General features: G+C 45.1%; 1 protein-coding gene across 1 annotated transcript in view; it reads left to right on the top strand.

Annotated features, from left to right (window-relative positions):
- Positions 1-21,477, top strand: part of LOC126091344 (proclotting enzyme-like) — a 91,242-nt gene that overhangs the window by 24,504 nt on the left and 45,261 nt on the right. The window contains exons 4-5 of the mRNA XM_049907058.1: positions 14,282-14,394; positions 16,475-16,604. Of these exons, the coding sequence (XP_049763015.1) occupies positions 14,282-14,394; positions 16,475-16,604 (243 nt within the window). The remainder of the gene's footprint in view (positions 1-14,281; positions 14,395-16,474; positions 16,605-21,477) is intronic.

Genomic DNA, 21,477 nt, shown 5'->3' on the forward strand with positions numbered 1-21,477 from the left:
ACTACTTAAGCCTAACTAACCTACGGACATCACACACATCCATGCCCCAGGCAGGATTCGGACCTCCGTCCGTAGCGGTCGCGCGGTTCCAGACTGTAGCGCCTAGAACGGCTCGGCCACCCCGGCCGACGAAGAGATGCAGATCATCCGCAGTAACGTTAAGTAGGCACATTGTTTTCGATTACTGCCAAGTGTCCCATGTGAGGCCAGGTCAATGTCCTTAGCATAATGCCGCCCCCACCGACCAGCGTTCTTGGCGCGGTGCATGTTTCGAGCAGCCGTTCCCATGGGTGACAGCATTTCCAGACACGACCGTCAAACTGGTGCAACAAGAAATGTGAGTTATGCGATTAGAAGATCCGTTTGCATTGATTCACGATCCAGTTTCGATAATCCCGTGCTGTCTGCAACCGCAATTGATAATTCGTTAGGCCAACATGGGAACATGTAAGGGTCATTGGCTGCGGAGCGCCAAGCTCAACAATTTGCGATGAACCCTGTGCTCCGAAATATTTGTGCCTGCACCAGCATTCTACTCTGTCGTGAGATATGCCACAGATGGTCGCCTGTCCTACTTTACAGAGCGGACAACACTCCGACTTCCATGTTTCGAGATGAGGTCTGGATCTTGAACGCCTTATACATAATCGTGGTTTCACCGTGATTAAATCATTTCCCGTATATGCTCACGACTTAGCACGCTCACAGCCGATCGGCTTGCCATTTCCGAGATGCAGTGTCCTAGGTGGCGGGCTGTAACAAATTGTCCTTTGTCAGTGTCGCTTATGCCACTGGATCTCCCCATCTGCATTTCGTATCTCCACTTATATTCAGGATGATTATCATTAAACTCTCACTATTTGAGCCACTGTAGACAAAAAATTATTTACCATATGGGTACCTAAGTTTATAAGGATGAAGTTCAGATTGTGCACTGCACGATTTGGGTTGTTAGTTGTGTTAGTGCCATGACTTGCCGTCAGGGGCGGTTACATAGCGAACCTGGGTTGAATCACAAGCATCAGTGTGCATTACATTTGCAGACAGTCAACATAGGTCTGAACAAGGTGAACAAGACTTCACTCTAAATTTGTTTTATCAAAACAAAATCAGTAGTGTTGTTGCTCTTCGCGAGTGTCGACACTACAGGAATACGGAAAGACCGTCTTTCTGCACCGGGCTTCATAATCGTAATTGGGAAGTTCCAATTAACTGGTGATTTGGGAATTGCTCTTGGAAGAGGCCGACGTCAGCTGCGCCACAAATTGCTGAAGAAGTTACTGCTGCCACGGCTCGGAATGCTACAGGCAATGAGCGGTCTTCAAGCCGTGCACGAGCTGTGTTACGACAGCTGAACATTCCATGGTCCATGCTCCCATGCTGTCGTGGATGTAGATACTTGTGACACTGAACGATGTTTGTAACCTGGAACGTAAACATGGCACACAGTTGACAAATTTTACCCTCTGACGAGGAAATTAAAATGTTTTCCTTTCAATACCTGAGTCGTTCTTTTTCTTCCGCATGGCCTTGTAAATGTTTCCACGGGGTTTCATTGTCCTACGATCACTCGTTTTTCATGGGAGCCCTCTCAAGTAGCGAAAGTTTAATGGCGACCACCCTGTAATCTCCTTACCACGTCACTTGTACTGAATGTCATCAGGCAGAATTCTGTCTCGTGATGTGCAGTGGTCATAACGTTTTGGCTCACCTGTGTGACACTGTTGTTGTATCGGTCAGCAAACTTGTCTCTTGACAGCTATTCTTTGCACTGCAACGCAACTGCCGCATCGCACATCATCGACGATCACCTACGAACCATCCAAAAAAAGCCACAATAGACTAAAACTACTATTCGTACAAACATGCTAGCTGTGTCGTACGATCATCGTGCATGCCTAAAGGAACCTCATCCATCACATTCCCATCTATACTGACCTTGTATGGATATCCGCTCCCACCTAAGTTTAACCACTCTCTCCAAATCCAACGTAATACACTCTACTTCGATTTACATACCATATTAGCTTCTCCATCCGTCTTTCATACAAGATGGTAAAGTCACATGTCCAACACATAACCAACGAATGGGTAACATTTTACGAGTCTGTGCGTAGAATGTCAGCAGTCTGAGTGTGCTAGGGACGCTATAAATATCTGAAAACGGAAGTCAAATGGAAAGAAGATAAGGATTTGTATTCAGACGAATGTAATGTAATATCAGCAACAACAGCAAATGGTTTAAAGAGAGTAGGATTCGTTATGGATAGGAAGGTAGGTCAGAGAGCAAGACACTTTAACCAATTTGGTGGTATAATTATTATCGTCACAGTCGACAGCAAACCAATGCCAACACTAATAATTCAGCTATACACGCCGACGTCACAAGCAGAAAATGAAGAGATAGAGAGAGTATATGAGTACACTTAACTGGTTGTTCAGTGTGTAATGGGAGATGGAAGCTAATAACTATGGGGGGATTGGAACGCCGTGGAAGGGCGAGGAGCCGAATACGTTGTTATGGGAAAATATGGGCTTGACAGCAGGACTGAGAGAGGAGAAAGACTAACAGAGTTCTGCAATGAATTTCAGTTGTTAATAGCGAATACACACTCCAAAAATCACAAGTTGAGGAGTGATACTTGAAAAAGGCCTAAAGACAAGGGAAGATCCCAATTGGATTACATCTTGGTCAAGTAAATATTCTGATATCAGATACTAGATTGAAAGGCATACCCATGAGAAGATGTAGATCCAGGCCACAGTTTAGTAATGATGAAGAGAAAGCTGAAGTTTAAGAGACTCGCCCTACACATTCAACGTGAAAAGAATTCGAATACTGAAGTACTGAGAAATGATGGTGTGGATTTGAAGTTCTCTATGGTACTGCACGGTACCTCAATTGATAGACGAAAATAGGAACTACAAAGATGCTCATGGAAACAGAAGGATACAGCAATGTAAGTCACTTAGAATTGAAATAAATAATAAGCGTATGGAAGCTAAGGCTAAACGGTTACAGGAAAAATGTGGAGAAATAGAAAAGTCGTCGGAAGCACCGATTTGCATACAGAAGAGTCAAAATGCCTTATTGAAATTAAAAGCAAACGTGTTCACAAAGTTCACGAGGAATTTTGCTGTCGGACGCCGAGGCGGGAGCGGGTAGGTTCCGAAGAGTACACTGAAGGCCGTTACGAGGGAGTGAGGGAGAGGAACATCTGGTGACGTGACAGAAGAGAAAATCGAAGTCAGTATGGAACACGCGAGATCCAGTATTAGTCAGGGAATAACTGAGCTTCGGAAGTGTTTTGATCAAATAAGCCGAAAGCATAGATAAAATTCCAGCGGAATTTCTAAAATAATTATGGAAAGCAACTACCAAATGACTAATATAGTTCATTTGTAGAACATATGAGTCTCCAGACGTACTCCAAACATGCGGAAAAATACCTTCCCCACCGATCCCGAAGATAGCTAGGACAGATAAGTGCGAGAACTATCGCACAATCAGCTGAACACAGTGATTCCAAGTAGCTGTCAAGGATAATATACAGAAGAATAGAAAAGAAAACTTTGGGTCTGTTAGACGACGATCAGTTTGGCTTTCGGAAAGGTAAAGGCACCAGAGAGGCTGTTCTGAAGTTGCGATGATAATCGAAGCACGACTTAAGAAAAATACAGACTCGTTCATAGCATTTGTCCACGTCGAAAAAGCGTTCAACAATGTAAAATAGTACAAGATGTTCCAAATTCTCAGAAAAATGGAAATAAGCTTCAGGGACAGATGGGTAAAACACAATATGTGCAAGAAACTGGAAGGAACAATAAGAGTGGGAGATGAGGAACGAAGTGGTAGGATTATGAGGGGTTTAAACAGGGTTGCAATCATTCTTTCAGACTCTTGGATACGTATATCGAAGAAGCAACGACGGAATTAAAAGATGGAATCAAAAGCAGGATTAAATTACAGGATGAAAGACACTCATTGAAAGAAGATTGACACAGGAGATACTAAATAGAATGAACAGTCTGAAAGTAAAGAATGAGGACTGAGAATACACCGAAGAAAGAAGAATGTAATTAGGAGTGGCAGAAATGAGATTAGTGAGAAACTTCACATCAAATTTGGAGGCCGCGAAGTAGTCTACTCCCTTGGAAGCAAAATAACTACGCTCCTGTTCAGGAGAAAAAAAAAGCACAGAACACTTTGAACGATTGGAGATAGGACGTTCACATTCTTAGGACATGTACCTTAGTGTGTTCTGCATAAATAATTAGCATTTCAGTCACCTCAGTTCAGCATGGGTCCTGTTGCGTAGTAGGGCCAGGGTCCGCCATGGGCTGTGATAACTTGTTCCACGCATGACACCACCGACTCGTATAAGACGCGAATGGCGTTCTGTGATATAGCCATCCATGCTGTATTCACCTGGTTCCAAAGTTCATCTGCGATGGTTGGCATTGGGTCAGATCACTGCACCCGTCGTTTCACCACAGTCACACATTTTCTATTGGCGATAAATCTGGTACGCCAGGGCAAAAGGCTGACATCCTGTGACACCAAAAAGGCACGTGTTCGTGCAGCAGTATGTGGTCGTGCATTGTCTTGCTGAAAAAAAAGGTGTCTGGAGTGTTGTGCAGAGAGGGTATGGCTAAGGGTCGCAGGATGTCATTCACATAGGTCACACTGGTCACAGTGTCCTGGACATACACTAACTGTGATTTATGGTTGTATCCAATAGCATTTCACACCATAAGGCTTTGAGTTGGCGTTGAGCGTCTCATGCGAATGCAGTCACTGTAATGTCGTCCCCCCTGTCTGCGGCGAAACAAAATGCGGCCATCATTTTCAAACAAACAGAACCTGTATTTGTCCCAAAACACTATATGATGCCATTCCTGTCCCCAGTGAAGTCTTTCCTTATACCATTGCCGTCTAGTATGTTTCTGCACATTCGTCAAAGGTCGGCAGATACGTGGATGACACGCATGAAATCCACGCTGTAATGAATGGCGACGGACTGTCACCCATGATAGTGTACCGTGTGTTACACCCATTTCACTCTTGCGCCAGAGCCGAGGAGAACACAGACCTGTCCTTCAGTGCCATTTGGATGAGGTGTCGACCTTTTCAGGAGGTGTTCTGGGTGGTGCGATCTAACCCATCTCAACACGTTCTACTGCCTTCCGTGAACCATTCTATACTCATCCGTTGCACTGCCGAAACACTTCGTCCTACACGAGCAGCAGTTTCCCAGATGAATGCGTCACATTCTCTCATGCCAATAATGCGCCCCCTTTCAAAGTCATTGATTTGACGGTATGCTTTGAGCGAGGTATCCTGCACGTCTGTTCAAGTCACACTGGTCCATTACCTTCGGTTTATAGCGACAACGAGAACCACAGGCACGGTTTAGCGGTAGGTAGTGTTGCGCCTTGATATCGATGTTGACCTTGAACCCGCGGGTGGACGTGATTCAAATGCTAATCATTTTCTGCAGAACATACTAGTACACATGTCGTGTGAATGTAAACAATTTTTGAGGAAATATGTCTGCAAGACAGCATAATATGGAAGTGAAACATGGACTGTGGCAACACCAGAAAAGATGATAATCGAAGTGCTGAAGATGTGGTGCTGTAGACGGGTGAGGAACGTTTGGAAAACACTAACGGGGAGAAGGGACAGGATGATAGTACATGTGTTAAGACATCGGAGAGTGACGTCCGTTGTGCTGGAAGGATCTGTAGAGGGTGAAAGCTACATCTTGAGGTGATTTTCTCCAGAAAATTTCACTATTTGCTTCCTTGTTTTTCTGAACCACTACCACCAACAACGAAGAATCAAATGACAAAATGAGTTAAATTACCAGCTGTACTGCAGAAGATAAAAGCAACATGAACGATCTAATGTGCTGTTAAGTAGAACAGAGAGAAACTCTGTGATAATAGTAAAAATCACGGAAACATGTATGGGACAGCTGGGCAAAGTTTTTTTAAAACTAAGTAGCAATAGACGGACATACGTATAAATGAGTGATTATAATCTACGATTACTGAAGTATAATATCGAATAGTTCAGTTATCTTAGGATCAAATTAAGAACTTTAAATAATTCAGTTTTTACAAAGTGGATTCATCTCCTCCCTTTGTTCCTCTTTTCCTCCCTCCCTTCTCCACTTAGCCCACTCTGCCCTGCCATGTCACCAGCGCATGTAGCCAGTCTGTGTGGTGGGGCTCTTATGTACCCGTCTGGCTGAGCCCCCTACAACACAATGATCGCACTTCTGATAACTGAGCTGTGCTAGGAGTGGTTGCTTGCCATTCTGGATCATCAGAACTCTCGGCAATGACCAATGTGCCAGATGGCCCTTGCTGTGGCTGGGTGGTGCCCTTAGGAAGAGCCCCTGATTGGAGTGGGTGATATCAGGGCAGATGCGTTGGGTATGAAACGTGTCAAGCTCCAGAAAAGTGGCTGTACTTCTACGGTTGTCTCTTAAGTTGGTGACGGATTATTGAATGCTGTTTTTATGACCCTGTAGCCTTCTCTTCCCTGGCTATACCCTGGGAGAAGAGCCAGGCTCGCCGGCTTGTGGTGAAACACTTTCCCCACTACCTGGTCCCTACTAGGAAAGACGGGTACATATTCATCGCCACAAAGCCGTTACTTTTTGTGGAAAATATTGAAGAAAATTTTGGCGAAGTGAAGTCTTGGGTTCCCTGTTGATCAAAACGTCTTCTACCGCCCAATCTGCAGCCCTTCATGCTTGTGATAATCTTGGCGACGTCCCAGTGTCCATTACTCCTCGCCAGACTTTGAATGTGGTTCATAGAATCATTTTTCATAGAGAACTCATCCTTCAAATTGATGAGGAACTCCGGGCCAGTCTAGAATGACAGGGTGTTCATTTTATTCAGTGTGTGCAGAGAGGTCATAAGGGCAATCACACCTATACTGGCACCTTTATTCTGGCTTTTGAGGCAGATACCCTCCTTGAGAATGTCAAAGTTGTGTTACCAATGTGATGTGAAGCTGTATGTTCCGCCAACCATGAGGTGTTTTCGGCGCTCGCGTTTTGGGTTTATGTCTTCCCACTGTACGGTGGACTCTCTATGCGGTGAATGTGGACATCCACACCATGAAGGGAGCCCCTGTGTTCTGCCACCCATGTGTGTTGTTATGACTGTCACTCTCCATGCTCACCAGACTTCCTGGCTTCTAAGAAATAAAAAAGAAAAGAAGATACAAAAGTTTAAGTCCCTTGGTCGTTTACCTTACACTGAGGGTCATCAGAAATTTAACCAATTTCTTCTTGTGTCGAAGACTTCTACTTTTGCCTCTGTTATGTCCTTTCGCTCTCCTTCCTCTTCCTTACTCCAGTCCAGTCGGCCTCTCCTCTCCCCATCTCCAGTGGTTCCCATACCTTCCCCTCTGGTTGACACTCCCCTTCCCCAGCCGAAAAGTGCCAATCTTCTTTGGTGCCCAGTGGTGATGGGGCTCCCTCCCAGGACTCCTCCACCTGGCATCTCTCATGCCTGCTACCACAATTCGACCATGGGACCCACAGTCTGTGTGCCCCAATGTCGCCAGCTCTCTTTCAGTACCAGGTCTTGCAGAAGCCTACTTCCCTCTGTGGCCCCCTCACAACCTGAATCTGACCTCTTATTTATGGGTGTCATCCCATCCTTGGTGACAGACAGTGACGCGGTAGCGTGATTGGCTGCAGCTCATCCATCTCCCATTTGGATACCCACTCTGTGCTTATTCAATGGAACTGTAATGGGTATTACTGTCACTTCCCATAGTTGTAATTGTCTTATACTTGGCAGCTTGTGTCGTTTTCTAGGAATCTCATTTTACTGATACTCACTCACCAACACTTTATGGGTTCCGTGCTTTCTGTCGGAAATGGGTCAGCCCTTTGAAGGATTCCATGTTGATATTGTTAGTACATGGATCCCACTTCCTATCCCATTGGAAGCAGTTGCCACTGGGGTACTCTAGGACTCTGTGGCTACAGTCACCCATCTATATCTCCCTCCTGAAGGCCACCTACATCTGCTGTCCTAACTGCACTCATTTAGCATCTTCCCTCTCCCCACCTTCTCTTGGGGATTTTACTGCCCATCACCCTTTATAGGACAGCGGTTTTCATCTAGTCAAGGGCCCCTCACTGACCAATTTCTTGTGGAGCATGGCCTGTGCCTTCTTAATTATGGTTTCCCTACTCATTTTAGTGCCACATGTCGCACTTTCTCTACCACTGATCTTTCGCTCTCTTCCCTTTCCCTTCTTTCTTCCTTACACCAGCCGCCACGTGATGAACTCTGTGTGATAGTGACCGCTTCCCATAGTGTCTCTCGTTCCCTTCTCGCTTCCCGATGACTCTGTTACCCCTCTGGGCTTTCCCTCATGCTGATTGGTCTCTGTATACGTCTCAGGTCGTGTTTCCACCTCTTAATAAGGTTGTAGTGATGAAATTGTCCGTGATCTGTCCAATAAGATAATCCGAACTGGGAGAATTGCTGTTCCCCACTTGAGAGGCTGGTTCACTATTGGACAGCTGCATGGTGGAGCACGGCCATTACCACCACTTCAACACCTTAATCCTCCATAACGCCAACATCTCCTCCAGCTGTTTAACTGTATTTAGCTCCAAGGCATTCTCCTCTCTCAATGGAGAGACAGCATTGTGGTTCCTGTCGTTAAGCCTGGCAAGGATCTGTCGTCCCTTGATAGTTACCAGTCCATCAGCCTGACCAATGTCCCCTACAAGTCACTAGGACAGTTGGTGCCTCATTGGCTAAACTGAGTCGTTGAATCTCAGGATATTTTATTTCCTTACCAGTGAGGCTTTCGGGAGGGACCGTCTCCTATCGATTACCCGCTTTGACTGGAAACTGTATTTCGGCAGACCTTTTCTCAGCGCCGCCATCTTATTGCAGTTTTCTTCGATTTTCGTAAGGCCTACGACAGCTTGGCGGCATCACATCCTCTTTACACTCATAGAGTATGGTCTTTGGGTCCTCCTCCCGAGTTTTATTCGCCAGTTACTGTTCCACCAGTCGTTGTTTGAGTTGACATTGTTCCCAGCGCACCGCAGGCAGAGGAGAATGGCGTTCTACAGGACTCCATATTAAGTGTCCTTTCCCTCGTCGTCATTAATGGACCTGTGGCCTCTGCTGTACCGTTGGTCATCCCTGATTTTTATGTGCATGATTTCTGTATTGCTACCATTCGGTGGCCTCTGTGGAGCGACAGCTCCATGATGTCATCTGGTGTGCTTCCACGTGGACACTCTCACAGGGTTTTCAGTTCTCTCCCCTTAAGTCGATGGTGGTGCATTTATGTCGCCATACTGCAATCCATCCTGATCCAGAGCTGCACTTCGACGGCCAGCGTCTCACTATGGTCTCCCATTTCTGTTTCTTGGGTCTTCTTTTTGACAACAATCTTTCTTCATTGCCCCATATGAGTCATCTGAAGGTTGCCTGTTTTCTTAAACTCAATATTCTTTGCTTCCTTGCCCACACGTCTTGGCATGCAGATCATTTGACCCTTCTCCACCTTTACTGGGCATTAGTTTTGTGTCGTCTGGACTATGGTTGTCAAGTTTATGGATCAGATACCTCTTCCACGCTGGCACATTTGGACCTGGTTCAGCATTGTGGTACCCGTTTAGCCAACAGTGCCTTTCGCACTAGCCCTGTCGATAGTCTTCTGGTTGATGATAGGATCCCTCCCCATTCGATTCGGCGGTCCCAGATCCTTGTTTCCTATGCCATCACTATCTGCTCTTCCCCTGCTCACCCCTGCCATTCTATTCTTTTTGTGGCTTTGGGCTGTCACCCATCCACTGCCTGCCCATTGGTGGGTTTACTGGTTGGGCTCCATCTCGCTTGTGTCTGCCGTGACTTCCACCTCCCCTCCTTCTCCACTTCCCCACGTTTTCTCCCGACCACTCCTCCCACCTCCTCACTCGTCCAGGTAGTTCCTCGGCCACAGATTCGGATGAATCACATCTGGGGTCAGAAAGTTTCCATTTCTCCAGTGGTATTCCATTATTTGTTCCAAATATTTTTATAGGAGTTTCAGGATGCTACAGTTCTTTACATCATCATCATCATCATCATCAGTGTTCTGCCTAAAGGCAGGTTTTCACATGGTAGTTCTCCAGGTTGTCCGGTCTTCTGCCATCCTCTTCAGGTCTGCATAATTTCCTCTTCCTTTTATGTCATCTATCACCTTGTATCTCCTTCTTCCTCTCAGTCTTCTCTCACAAACCAATCCTTCCAAAGCGTCTACTAGCAAGCACTCCCTTCTCAATGATTGTCCCAACCAGTTCTTTTTCCGTTCTCTTACAACCTTCAGCAGACATCTTCTCTCACCAAACCTTTCCAATACTCTTTCATTACTCACTCTTTCCATCCAGCTAATTCTCTCCATTCTCCTCCACATCCACATCCACATCTCAAATGCTTCTAACCTTTTTTCATCCTCTCGTCTTAGTTTCCATGTTTCTGCCCCATATAGTGCCACACTCCAGACAAAACATTTGCCAAGCCTTTTCCTTAGTCCTTTATCTAATTTGCCACATAAGAGTCTCCTCTTTCTGTTGAATGCCTCCTTTGCTATGGCAATTCGAGTTTTCACCTCCTGGTTACATCTCAAGTCTTCAGTTATTGTGCTTCCGAGATATTCAAATTGACTTACTTGGCTAATGGTAGATTGTCCTATTTTAATATTGGACAGTCTGCGTCTTATACTGATGACCATACTCTTTGTTTTTGCTGTGTTTATTTGCATCCCATATTCCATACAAGCTTCATTCAGATCTTTGAGCATGTTATTCACTGTCCGCTCACTTTCTGCCACTAATACCATGTCATCAGCAAATCTTATACATTCTATTCTCTTTCCACCAATACATATTCCTCTTTTCCCATCTAAACTTTTCGCAGCAATCTCTTCAAGGTATACGTTACATCAATGGCTCTAAATCTATCATTCATGTAGGAAATGCTTTCGTTTATTCTGTTCGCACGGAACACCATCTCATACCTGCCACATGTGGGGTGTTTACTGTGGAATTGATGGCTATTTAGGGGGCCATCAGCTTCTTTAAACAGTCCTCACTCACTGCCTCCACCCTTTGGCCATTCGCACTGAATACGTCCTCCCACCTTCCTTGCCTCGGATATCAGCGGATGACCTCGCATGTTTACCTCTGTTCTCGGTTTCTTCGCTAAAGTGGTTTGGGCACTAAAGTATAAATCCTTGACGTTTGCTCTGGAATTTGAATCCCTCAGTTAGCGTTGGCTTTGGTTATGGAGGCCTTGACATTCCCTCCACGCTATCCAGGTTCCCCAGCCTTTTCCCCACATTTTAACTGGTCTCTTGTGCTGTTTTGTTTCTCTTTTTCTTGTGTCGTCTTCCCCGTTGTGTTGTCCCTGTTGTATCGCGGTAATGGTATTGTGTGGGAGTTGGGATAGATCGGTGGCTGTGCTGGTGCCCCACCGCATGTAGCATTTCTGGGGTACCCCTGCTCTTCCCGTTTGCACCGACCTCCCTCCTTTTCTTTCTTCTTCCTCCTGCCCTGACGTCCCTTTTTCCTTAGTTCCCACGTTATCCCTTCTCCTTCACCGGACTGTGCTGTTTGTGTTGTTACTACCTTGATTTCTACCATCCTAGATCACAGGCCAGATGACCTCGCTGTTTAGCCCCCTCCTGCAAATCAACCAACCAACCAAAGTAGCATTACGGAGTCAAGATGTGACACTTTCAACACAATTTCATTAAATTACATGAGTCACATTCCTTCTCAATATTAAATGCGCAAACTGACACTTTACCTTACATCAGTATAACTAAAATCCGCGAAACTTTTTATGAGTCCGAAGAGCAGCACAGCAAACGCGTTAATGACAAGGTCGTTCCATAAAAACACGGGAGAACTGCCGGATATCAGTAACTTCCTGCCACGATATTTCGGCGCAGAGTCTTCTGGCCATCTTCAGGTGAATGCCACTGTAGTAGTACTGGCGAGTACGCGCTGAGCTCCGCTATTTAAAGCGTTCTGAGGTGACATTGCGCATCTGCACAGAGAAGAGCCAGGGAAATAGCACAACTGCCATTTTCCTGGACATTGAAAAAGCGTTCGACCGGGTTTGGCATGGCGGCCTGCTATACAAACTGTCGAAGATGAATTGCCCACTTCACCTGCTCAAAATAGTTCACTCGTTCCTGGTGGAAAGGAAATTTTACTCTACAATAGATTGAGCAAACAGCGAGCAAAAACAAATAGAAGCAGGTGTCCCACAGGGATCTGTGCTTGGCCCCCTCCTATATCTACTATACACAAATGATCTGCCGAAGGAGCCGGGCGGTAACATTGCCCTATATGCAGATGACACTGCATTATACCACAGTGGCAGGAACATCAACTATCTAGCCTACCGCCTACAACGACACCTAGACAAAGTGACAAAGTGGTGCAATCTGTGGAAAATAAAAATCAACGCAGACAAATGCCAGACTATATTATTCAGCCACAAAATCAAACGCCCCATACTGAACATCACGCACGACGACCAGGTACTACCCTGGAAAGAAGTAGTTATCTACCTCGGGCTAAAACTGGATAAGAATCTGACATTTACGCATCACATCAAAGAGGCCAGAAACAAGGGCTCTGCCCAGCTCTTTCAGCTATACCCACTCCTTAAAGGCAGGGGACTCACAGTACCTGCCAAACTCAAAATTTGGAAAACGATCATCCTCCCAGCCATGCTCTACGGTTCAGAAGCGTGGAGTATGGCTGCAGACACCAATCTCAAACAGTTGGAAATCATCCAAAACAAAGCCTTCCGAATCGTTGCAGACGCTCCGTGGTTCTCGAGCAATGAGGAGATCAGAGCAATGTTAGGACAGCCCTCATTCTATCATATCATTAAACAAAAATCATTAAAATTCTACGAATCATCAAACGCATCACCACACCAACTCATCAACTCTCTGGGAAGGGACGAAAACCCTGATCAGAGAGCACCAATCACCACAATCCATCGCCAATTCAGGCGTTAGTCATATGAACCCATACGCGAACATACACTTACATCATCATCACCGCCGCCTCCACTAACTTCACCATCGCCGCCGCCTCCACAAACATCATCTACCCAGGGGAGAAACGACCCCTAACCATTACCGTATAACCCCCGAATCCGCACCAATTTTGGAATTTTCATCACTGGTGGGATCTGTTAAAGACGACCTGGGCCTGCGTAAACCAGGTGTTTACAAAATTCCGTGTGAATGCGGCAAATCATATATAGGGCAAACAACACGAACTGTGCAGGAACGCATTGTGGAACACCAACGGCATACTCGCCTTCTCCAACCCACCAAGTCCGCAATCGCCGAACATTGTATTTCCACAGACCATTCCATGAATTACAACGACACAAAAATTTTGGCCCATACATCAAACTTTTGGAGCTCGATTATCAATGAATCTGTGGAAATAAGATTGTCTGACAACGAGACTCTCATCAATCGAGATAGCGGTTATCAGCTGAACTCTGCTTGGAATCCTGTTATAGAGAAACTTCGTAGTCGACGTAGTTATCCGCACAAAGATGGAAATCGACCTGACACCGATACGCCAGGCTTTCGCAGTGGAGAGCGCGAGGCGCAGCGCACGGAGCCGTTATGAACGCGCACGCTGAGCAGCGCATGCGCAATGTCACCTCAGAAGGCTTTAAATAGCGGAGCTCAGCGCGTACTCGCCAGTACTACTACAGTGGCATTCACCTGAAGATGGCCAGAAGACTCTGCGCCGAAATATCGTGGCAGGAAGTTACTGATATCCGGCAGTTCTCCCGTGTTTTTATGGAACAATCAGTACGCCGGGAAAGCTTTAAACATCACAATGACAAGGTCCTCCAGAGAGGTTATGTTAAGGCTAGCATCTTATAGCCCCCAGGATCCCATTAGCCACTTTTCCTGCCATGGACACTTTGTCCAGCTCTCCCTATTGGTAACGGAAGAATGAAGGCAGAATCCTCAAATTACATTTACTGTTAAGACATGCAGTGATTTACGTAATGGTAGTTTATTTTATCTGCATCTTGCTAATCTATTCAAGTTTCAGACGACACTCAGACCGTGCACTGTACAGTGCTGCAGGCTCTCCTTTATATTTCTTGCAAATGTGTATGGCCTTGAACATACCCTAGGTATCGTTGACAATGACATGTTTGTGGCTGTGCTGGCGCGCAGTTTTGTAGGCATCTGCTGCCCGGACAAACCCACCGCCGAGGACGGCCCCGTGCTGCCAGGGGACGGGTCCCCGCCGTCACTGGAAGAAATCGTCTCGAGGCTCAACAACCCAAGTAAGTGCTGTCTGCTGACGGCGTTTTTCTAAATATTTTCTTTTAGATAAGTGTACTGACGCATGGTAGAAAAACTACTAACGGAAGATCAAGTAAGATTTGTTTTAAAGATGTTATGGCTAAGATGCAGCAAAGATTGGTCGTCGAATTGCGAATAAACATTTCTATAGCAAATGTGAAACAGTTGTAGGCAATTAGAAGACAGTACTTCAGCAGACCTAAGAGAACAGAAGGTGGTGCGTACATTGTTCGGAAGCATTTTCTAGGTATTTTGGTGCAATGAGCCTATGACGTCCTGGTGGCTCGTCACAGAATAATAACGTAACCATAATTTATTCAATTTTTAGCGCTATTATCTTAGTTTCTGTGAAAATATCTCCACAACGGTGAAAAGAATGTAATATTCAATTATCAAAACGTACAAAACAGAACAATGCAACAACCGTCAGATGAAAGGGTATATTTTTATCACAGTGGTTTCATATGTTCTGTTAGTGTACAGTTACAGTACGTAACAAAAGCAAAACTGTTCCGTTTCAGGAATTGTTCAAAATGTCGACCAACAGGGTCAGTTCAGAGTTACTCTGACAGAAGCCCAGGAGTTTGGCGTACGACTTCCGCACCTGGGACAATTGTGCCAACCAGGACGGCCGAAGTATCGTAAACCAGGCTTTTCAAGGGTCTTCAGAAGAAGGGCACTGGAATAATGCTGACGATCATATCGGCCATAGAACAAGAACGCCGTGACCAATCCATTGTTGTCCAAACGAAATGCAAGGGTCGTCAGTCGTGCTTTGGTATCTCGTTCGCTTGAGCAACTGCCCACGATAGGCAAAATTCCCAACTTCGAGAATCGTCGAGCGCACAATTTTAATCTGCCAGGAAGTTTCATATCAGCGCACACTTCGCTGCAGAGAGAAAACTCCATTCTGGAAACATGCCTCAGGCTGTGGCTAAGCCGCGTCTCCGCAATATCCTTTCTTCCAAGAGTGCTAGTCCCGCAAATTTCGCAGGAGAACTTCTATTAAGTTTGGGAGGTGGCAGACGAGGTACTGAACGTAAATAAAGCTCTGAAGATGGGACGTGAGTCGTGCTTGGGTAACTCAGTCGATAAAGCACTTGCCAGCGAAAGGCAAAGATCCCGAGTTCGACTCTCGATCGGTTCAGGGTACAGTTTTCATCTGGCAGGGAGTTTCATATCAACGCACACTCCGCTGCAGAGCGAAAATTTCAGTCTGGAAATGCAGTAAATTTGCAACGCGCGAAGACCAAGGTGCCTTATACCAAACTCTGACGCCACAACTTCACCCTTAGTCTTCTATGCGCCAGTACCATTGTGTCATTTTACAACAGGACAAAGGTCGTTCACGCACGGCACGTGTGTCTCCATACCAACTGTCCGTGTTACGTTGAGGTGCAGCCGTGGTCAGCAAGGTACCCGGACCTGCCCCGATAGAACACATGTTGGAACAGGTCGGACGTCTACTCCATCCCAATGCCAGTTTCCAGGACGTCAAGGACTAGTGACAACAACTGGGTGCTAGTTTGCTTCGGGAGAGAACGTAGATGGTTTATGACGCCCTTTCGAGCTGAACCACGCGTGCATCACGCCCAGACGGGTTGCAACGTCATACTGCCAAGTTCTTTGTAAATTTGACGCGATAGAAGGGAGAACCGATTGATGTACTCAAAGTACCCTCCGCCACACACCGTCGGGTGCCTTGCGGAGTATGTAGATGTTCTAATCATCGAATACCATCTCTTACTCTTTCAAACAGTGAAGTTTAATTTCGTTTCCGCCTCCTCTTCTGGCTGCTTTACTTCAAGCAGTGTATGTGTCTCTTATTTCAACCTCAACTCTCTGTCTTGTTGGTGCAGGAAACAAGCTGCTATGAAGTGATCAGACAGTGCGAGTTACGAGTCGTATGTAGTGAAGTAAACGCCGTGCTATGAACCATCCACAATTTTTTCCACCTTGTTGTGGTGTAAGTGCTACTGTTCGGCTGCAGACCTCCCTTTTAACCGTTGCTATCCCCGCCCTTGGAGAAGGAAGTGACAGTGGACGATGTGGCGCTTGCAGCTTGCGGCAAGACGGAGCAGGGCGAGTGGCGATGGATGGTGGCGCTGATCCGCTACGGCGAGGAGCACTTCTGCGGCGGCGCGCTCATCTCGGAGACGCACGTGCTCACCGCCGCGCACTGCATCGAGCCGTGAGTACCGCGCCGCTCCGCTGCTGCGTCTCGCCTACCGGCCGCCATACTCTCCGACATCGCCAGATGTGGACAGATGGCGGTCTGCGCTAAGCGCTGCAACAGAGCTACGATCTGGGCAGCTCTCGTAGATTGTTAGCAGATACTATCTACTAAAGTCATCAGAAGATCAATACGAATCTCGAAACGATTTAGACAAGATACCTGCAGAGTGCGATAAGTGGCAATTGACCCTAAACAATAAAAAGTGTGAAGTCCTCCACGTGAGTACTCAAAAAATTCAGTTATATTTCGATTACCTGATAAATAGCACAAAGGCTTCCGTCCTCGTCACTCCATTCCACCGTCATCCAGGCTTGCTTCAGTACCTCATCCCTCAACACCCTCCGAAGTTCCTCAAACAATCATCCACTTCCATAAAACCTACACACCACCTAAGATCACACAATATCCTTACTCCTGGGAGTTTACATAAATTCAACACCTCATTCATCTGCGTAAACATCTTGTTGTTGTTGTGGTCTTCAGTCCAGAGACTGGTTTGATGCAGCTCTCCATGCTACTCTAACCTGTGCAAGCTTCTTCATCTCCCAGTACCTACTGCAACCTACATCCTTCTGAATCTGCTTAGTGTATTCATCTCTTGGTCTCCCTCTACTATTTTTACCCTCCACGCTGCCCTCCGATACTAAATTAGTGATCCCTTGATGCCTCAGAATATGTCCTACCAACCGATCCCTTCTTCTAATCAAGGTGTGGCACAAATTTCTCTTCTCCCTAATTCTATTCAATATCCCCTCATTAGTTATGTGATCTACCCATCTAATCTTCAGCATTCTTCTGCAGCACCACATCTCAAAAGCTTCTACTCTCTTCTTGTCCGGACTTTTTATCGTTCACGTTTCACTTCCATTCATGGCCACACTCCATAGAAATACTTTCAGAAACGACTTCCTGACACTAAAATCTATACTCGATGTTAACAAGTCTCTCTTCTTCAGAAACGCTTTCCTTGACAGTGCCAGTCTACATTTTATATCCTCTCTACTTCGACCATCATCAGTTATTTTGCTCCCCAAATAGCAAAACTCATTTACTACTTTAAGCGTCTCATTTCCTAATCTAATACTCTCAGCATCATCTGATTTAATTCGACTACATTCCATTATCCTCGTTTTGCTTTTGTTGATGTTCATCTTATAACTTCCTTTCAAGACACTGTCCATTCCGTTCAGCTGCTCTTCCAGGTCCTTTGCTGCCTCAGGCAGAAATCTTAAACGATCAAAAAATCAGCTGTTTATCATCTAGAGGTTGAAGCTCTTTTGCCCATGTTTGCTTTAACAATACATATGTTTTGGGATGGAGTCCACCTTTAGATAAACATAATTTTGTTTTATATCCCAAACATGTTTCACTGCAGTTGCAGCATTATCAGTGGGCTCATATTTTATGGCTGTAAAACATAAAGAATGTTATATAAAAAGGTATGAATACATAATTTTATGTGTTCTTCAAAAAAAATTATAATTACAATTTTAAGAACTAATATCTACATGCGTACAAACAGTAAAGAACATTCTCTATGTTTTACAGCCATAAAATGAAAGCCCACTGATGACGCTGCAACTGCAGTGAAACATGTTTGGGATATAAAACAAAACTGTGTTTTGCTAAAGGCGGACCCCATCCATAAACATATGTACACCTATTTATCTTTTAAACAAGGCAGTTCTCCATCTTTATTTTGTGAAAATATTCAGCTTTTAACGACTTGTAAAAATTGCAATACGTTTTAGACATTTTAAGATCGTTTGCCTGAAGAGCGGCGAAAAGAAAAATAAAGAAATACAAGACGTGTTTTTTAAGTAAGGTCCGTTATGTTATAGGCACGAATAGTTCGCGCGCATACCGCAACGAGCACGTGCGTCGTGTACTGGCATGCCTCGGGAACAACTGTGCTCAGTTTCAACTCTGTAGCTAACCTGTACGGTTCTGTTCTGTGGCAGTCCGGAACTGCGGGACTGCTACGGTCGCAGGTTCGAATCCTGCCTCGGGCATGGGTGTGTGTGGTGTCCTTAGGTTAGTTAGGTTTAAGTAGTTCTAAGTTCTAGGGGACTTATGACCTAAGATGTTGAGTCCCATAGTGCTCAGAGCCATTTGAACCAATCTGTTCTGTGCTTTCAAAATGTTTAAGACTATCAACTCGCCCGCCACGTGTGAGGTTCGCTCAGTGATACGGTTTTTGTCAGCAAGGAACCTGTCTGCTGCAGAAATTCATTGACAGATTTGCGAAGTGTACGGTGATACTGTTATGAGTGAAAGCAAAGTGCGTAAGTGGGTACGAGAATTCAAAGATGGCCGTGACAACGTCCATGATGAGGACCACTCCAGTCGCCCTTCTTTGATTACAGGCGATTTGATGGCTTCAGTTGAAGCAAGGATTCGTGAGAACAGGCGCTTCACAATAATAGGTCTCTCAAACGAATTTCCAGGCGTGTCGAGATCAGTGCTTTACAACATTGTTCCTGAACACCTTAAGTTTAGGAAACTGTGCTCCCGTTGGGTCCCGAAACTCCTAACAGAGGACCATAAAATCCAAAGATTTGAGTGTACGATGACGTTCTTGACTCGTTATCACGAAGAAGGTGACGGCTTCTTGAGTCAGATCGTAACTGGAGACGAAACATGGGCTTCACATATCAGGCCCGAATCGAGACAACAGAGCATGGAATGGACACACACACACACACACACACACACACACACACACACACGCCTGTAAAGGTGAAGGATAAACAGACTCGGTCCCAGTGCAAAATCATGGCGTCGGTGTTTTGGGATAAACATGGTGTTTTGTTGGTTGACGTCATGCAACGAGGAAGGACTATCAATGCAGAAGCATATTGCCAAACCCTGAGAAAGCTACGCAGAGTGATTCAAAACAAAAGAAACGGCATGCTGACAAAGGGAATTGTCCTTCTCCATGACAATGCAAGACCTCACTCTGCAGGTCAGACCCGCGATTTATTGGACAGTTTTGGCTGGGAAGTTTCAGACCATCCACCCTACAGTCCTGATCTTGCGCCTAGCGATTACCATCTGTTCCTCCATCTCAAAGAACACCTCAGTGGCAACCGTTACAATGATGACGAAGACGTGAAAACGGCAATGAACTCTTGGTTATCGGAGCAGGCGGCAAGTTTTTATGAAGAGGGTCTTTTAAAATTGGTTGAGAGGTATGCTACGTGTTTGAACAAACTTGGCAACTATGTCGAAAAATAGAGTGAAGTATGTACTTTCTGTAAATAAATTTACTTTTTTGAAATAACCTCTCGTTGTATACTTATGTTCAAATGGACCTTACTTAAAAAACACGCCTCTTAACACAAATGTAAGGTTGTAGACTTTGATAAATACAAGTGGATAGAAACAATATAAACTGGAACCATTACACAGAAAATGAAAATGCGAGTTTTAAAGACAGAACACTTGGAAGCTGCAACAAATCTACTACGCTTGTCCGTCCTCTTCTGTTACTGTGCTGTATAGGATCTTTACCAGACAGGACTGGCAGAGGATATCGAGGAAGTTCAAAGAAGGGCTGCTGTAATATCGCGAAATGCCATGCATATTATAAGCGATTTCGAATAGCATCAATAAAACAAAGGTGTTTTTCGTTGCAGGTATATCTTATCACAAAACTTCAATCCTCAACTTTCTCCACCGAATGCGAAAATATTTTATTAGGTCTCATCTACATAAGGAAAAATGACTCTCTTAAGAAAATGAGAGATATCAGCTGTACCTCGAAAAGATTTGAGTGTATATTTTCCCCAATTGCTAATCGAGAATGTGTGTGGTCATCAGCTAATAACCGATTCGCTCTGTTACAGGTAATATTCACTATTCGCTAGAAACAAGTCCTGAACAGCACGAAAAACAAAAATTACGATCTCTAACATGACAACATTTCCGCCATTGACTATTATTACTGTTTATTTTTCACTTGCCATTTTCGTCTATTCCCCCACTGTCAAGCGGTAGGTGCAAGGAACGGGAGACAGTTACATACAAAGTTATCAAAACTATAGTCCTATATCTCTTACATCGAATTGTTGTAGAATTCTTGAACACGTTTTATGTTCGCTTATTATGACGTTTCTGAAGACCGAAAATCTTCTGTGTAGGAATCATCATGTGAAACCCAGCTCGCTCTGTTCCTCCACGAGGCCTAGAAAATAGTAGACGCCGACGACCAGGTAGATGCCGTGTTCCTTGACTTCCGGAAGGCATTCGATACAGTTCCCCACTGCCGTCTAATAAACGAAATATGAGAGTACGGCCGGGCGGAGTGGCCGAGCGGTTCTAGGCGCTACAGTCTGGAACCGCGCGACCGTTACGGTCGCAGGTTCGAATCCTGCCTCGGGCATGGACGTGTGTGATGTCCTTAAGTTAGTAAGGTTTAAGTAGTTCTACGTTCTAGGGGACTGATGACCTCAGCAGTTAAGTCCCGTAGTGCTCAGAGCCATTTTTGAACGAGAGTACGGAATATCAAACCCGCTGTGTGATTGGACTGAAGAGCTTCTAGCAAACAAAACTCAGTACGTCATTCATAATGGACAGAAATCTTTAGAAGTGAAAGTAACTTCAGTAATACTCCAAGGGCATAATATAGGACCATTACTTTTCACAGTATATATAAATGTCCTAGGCGATAAAACAGAAAATTCAGTGAGTATTTTCACTGGTAATGTTGTTGTACACAGAGAAGTCACGTCAGTATAAAACTGTGGCGAAATCGAAGAAGACCTGCAGACGGCTCAGTCTGTGATCCGCACCATATAGGATTGATAGACGAAGTAAAGAAGATTCA

Source organism: Schistocerca cancellata, chromosome 1, assembly GCF_023864275.1.
Source record: "Schistocerca cancellata isolate TAMUIC-IGC-003103 chromosome 1, iqSchCanc2.1, whole genome shotgun sequence".
NCBI classification, from domain to species: domain Eukaryota; kingdom Metazoa; phylum Arthropoda; class Insecta; order Orthoptera; family Acrididae; genus Schistocerca; species Schistocerca cancellata.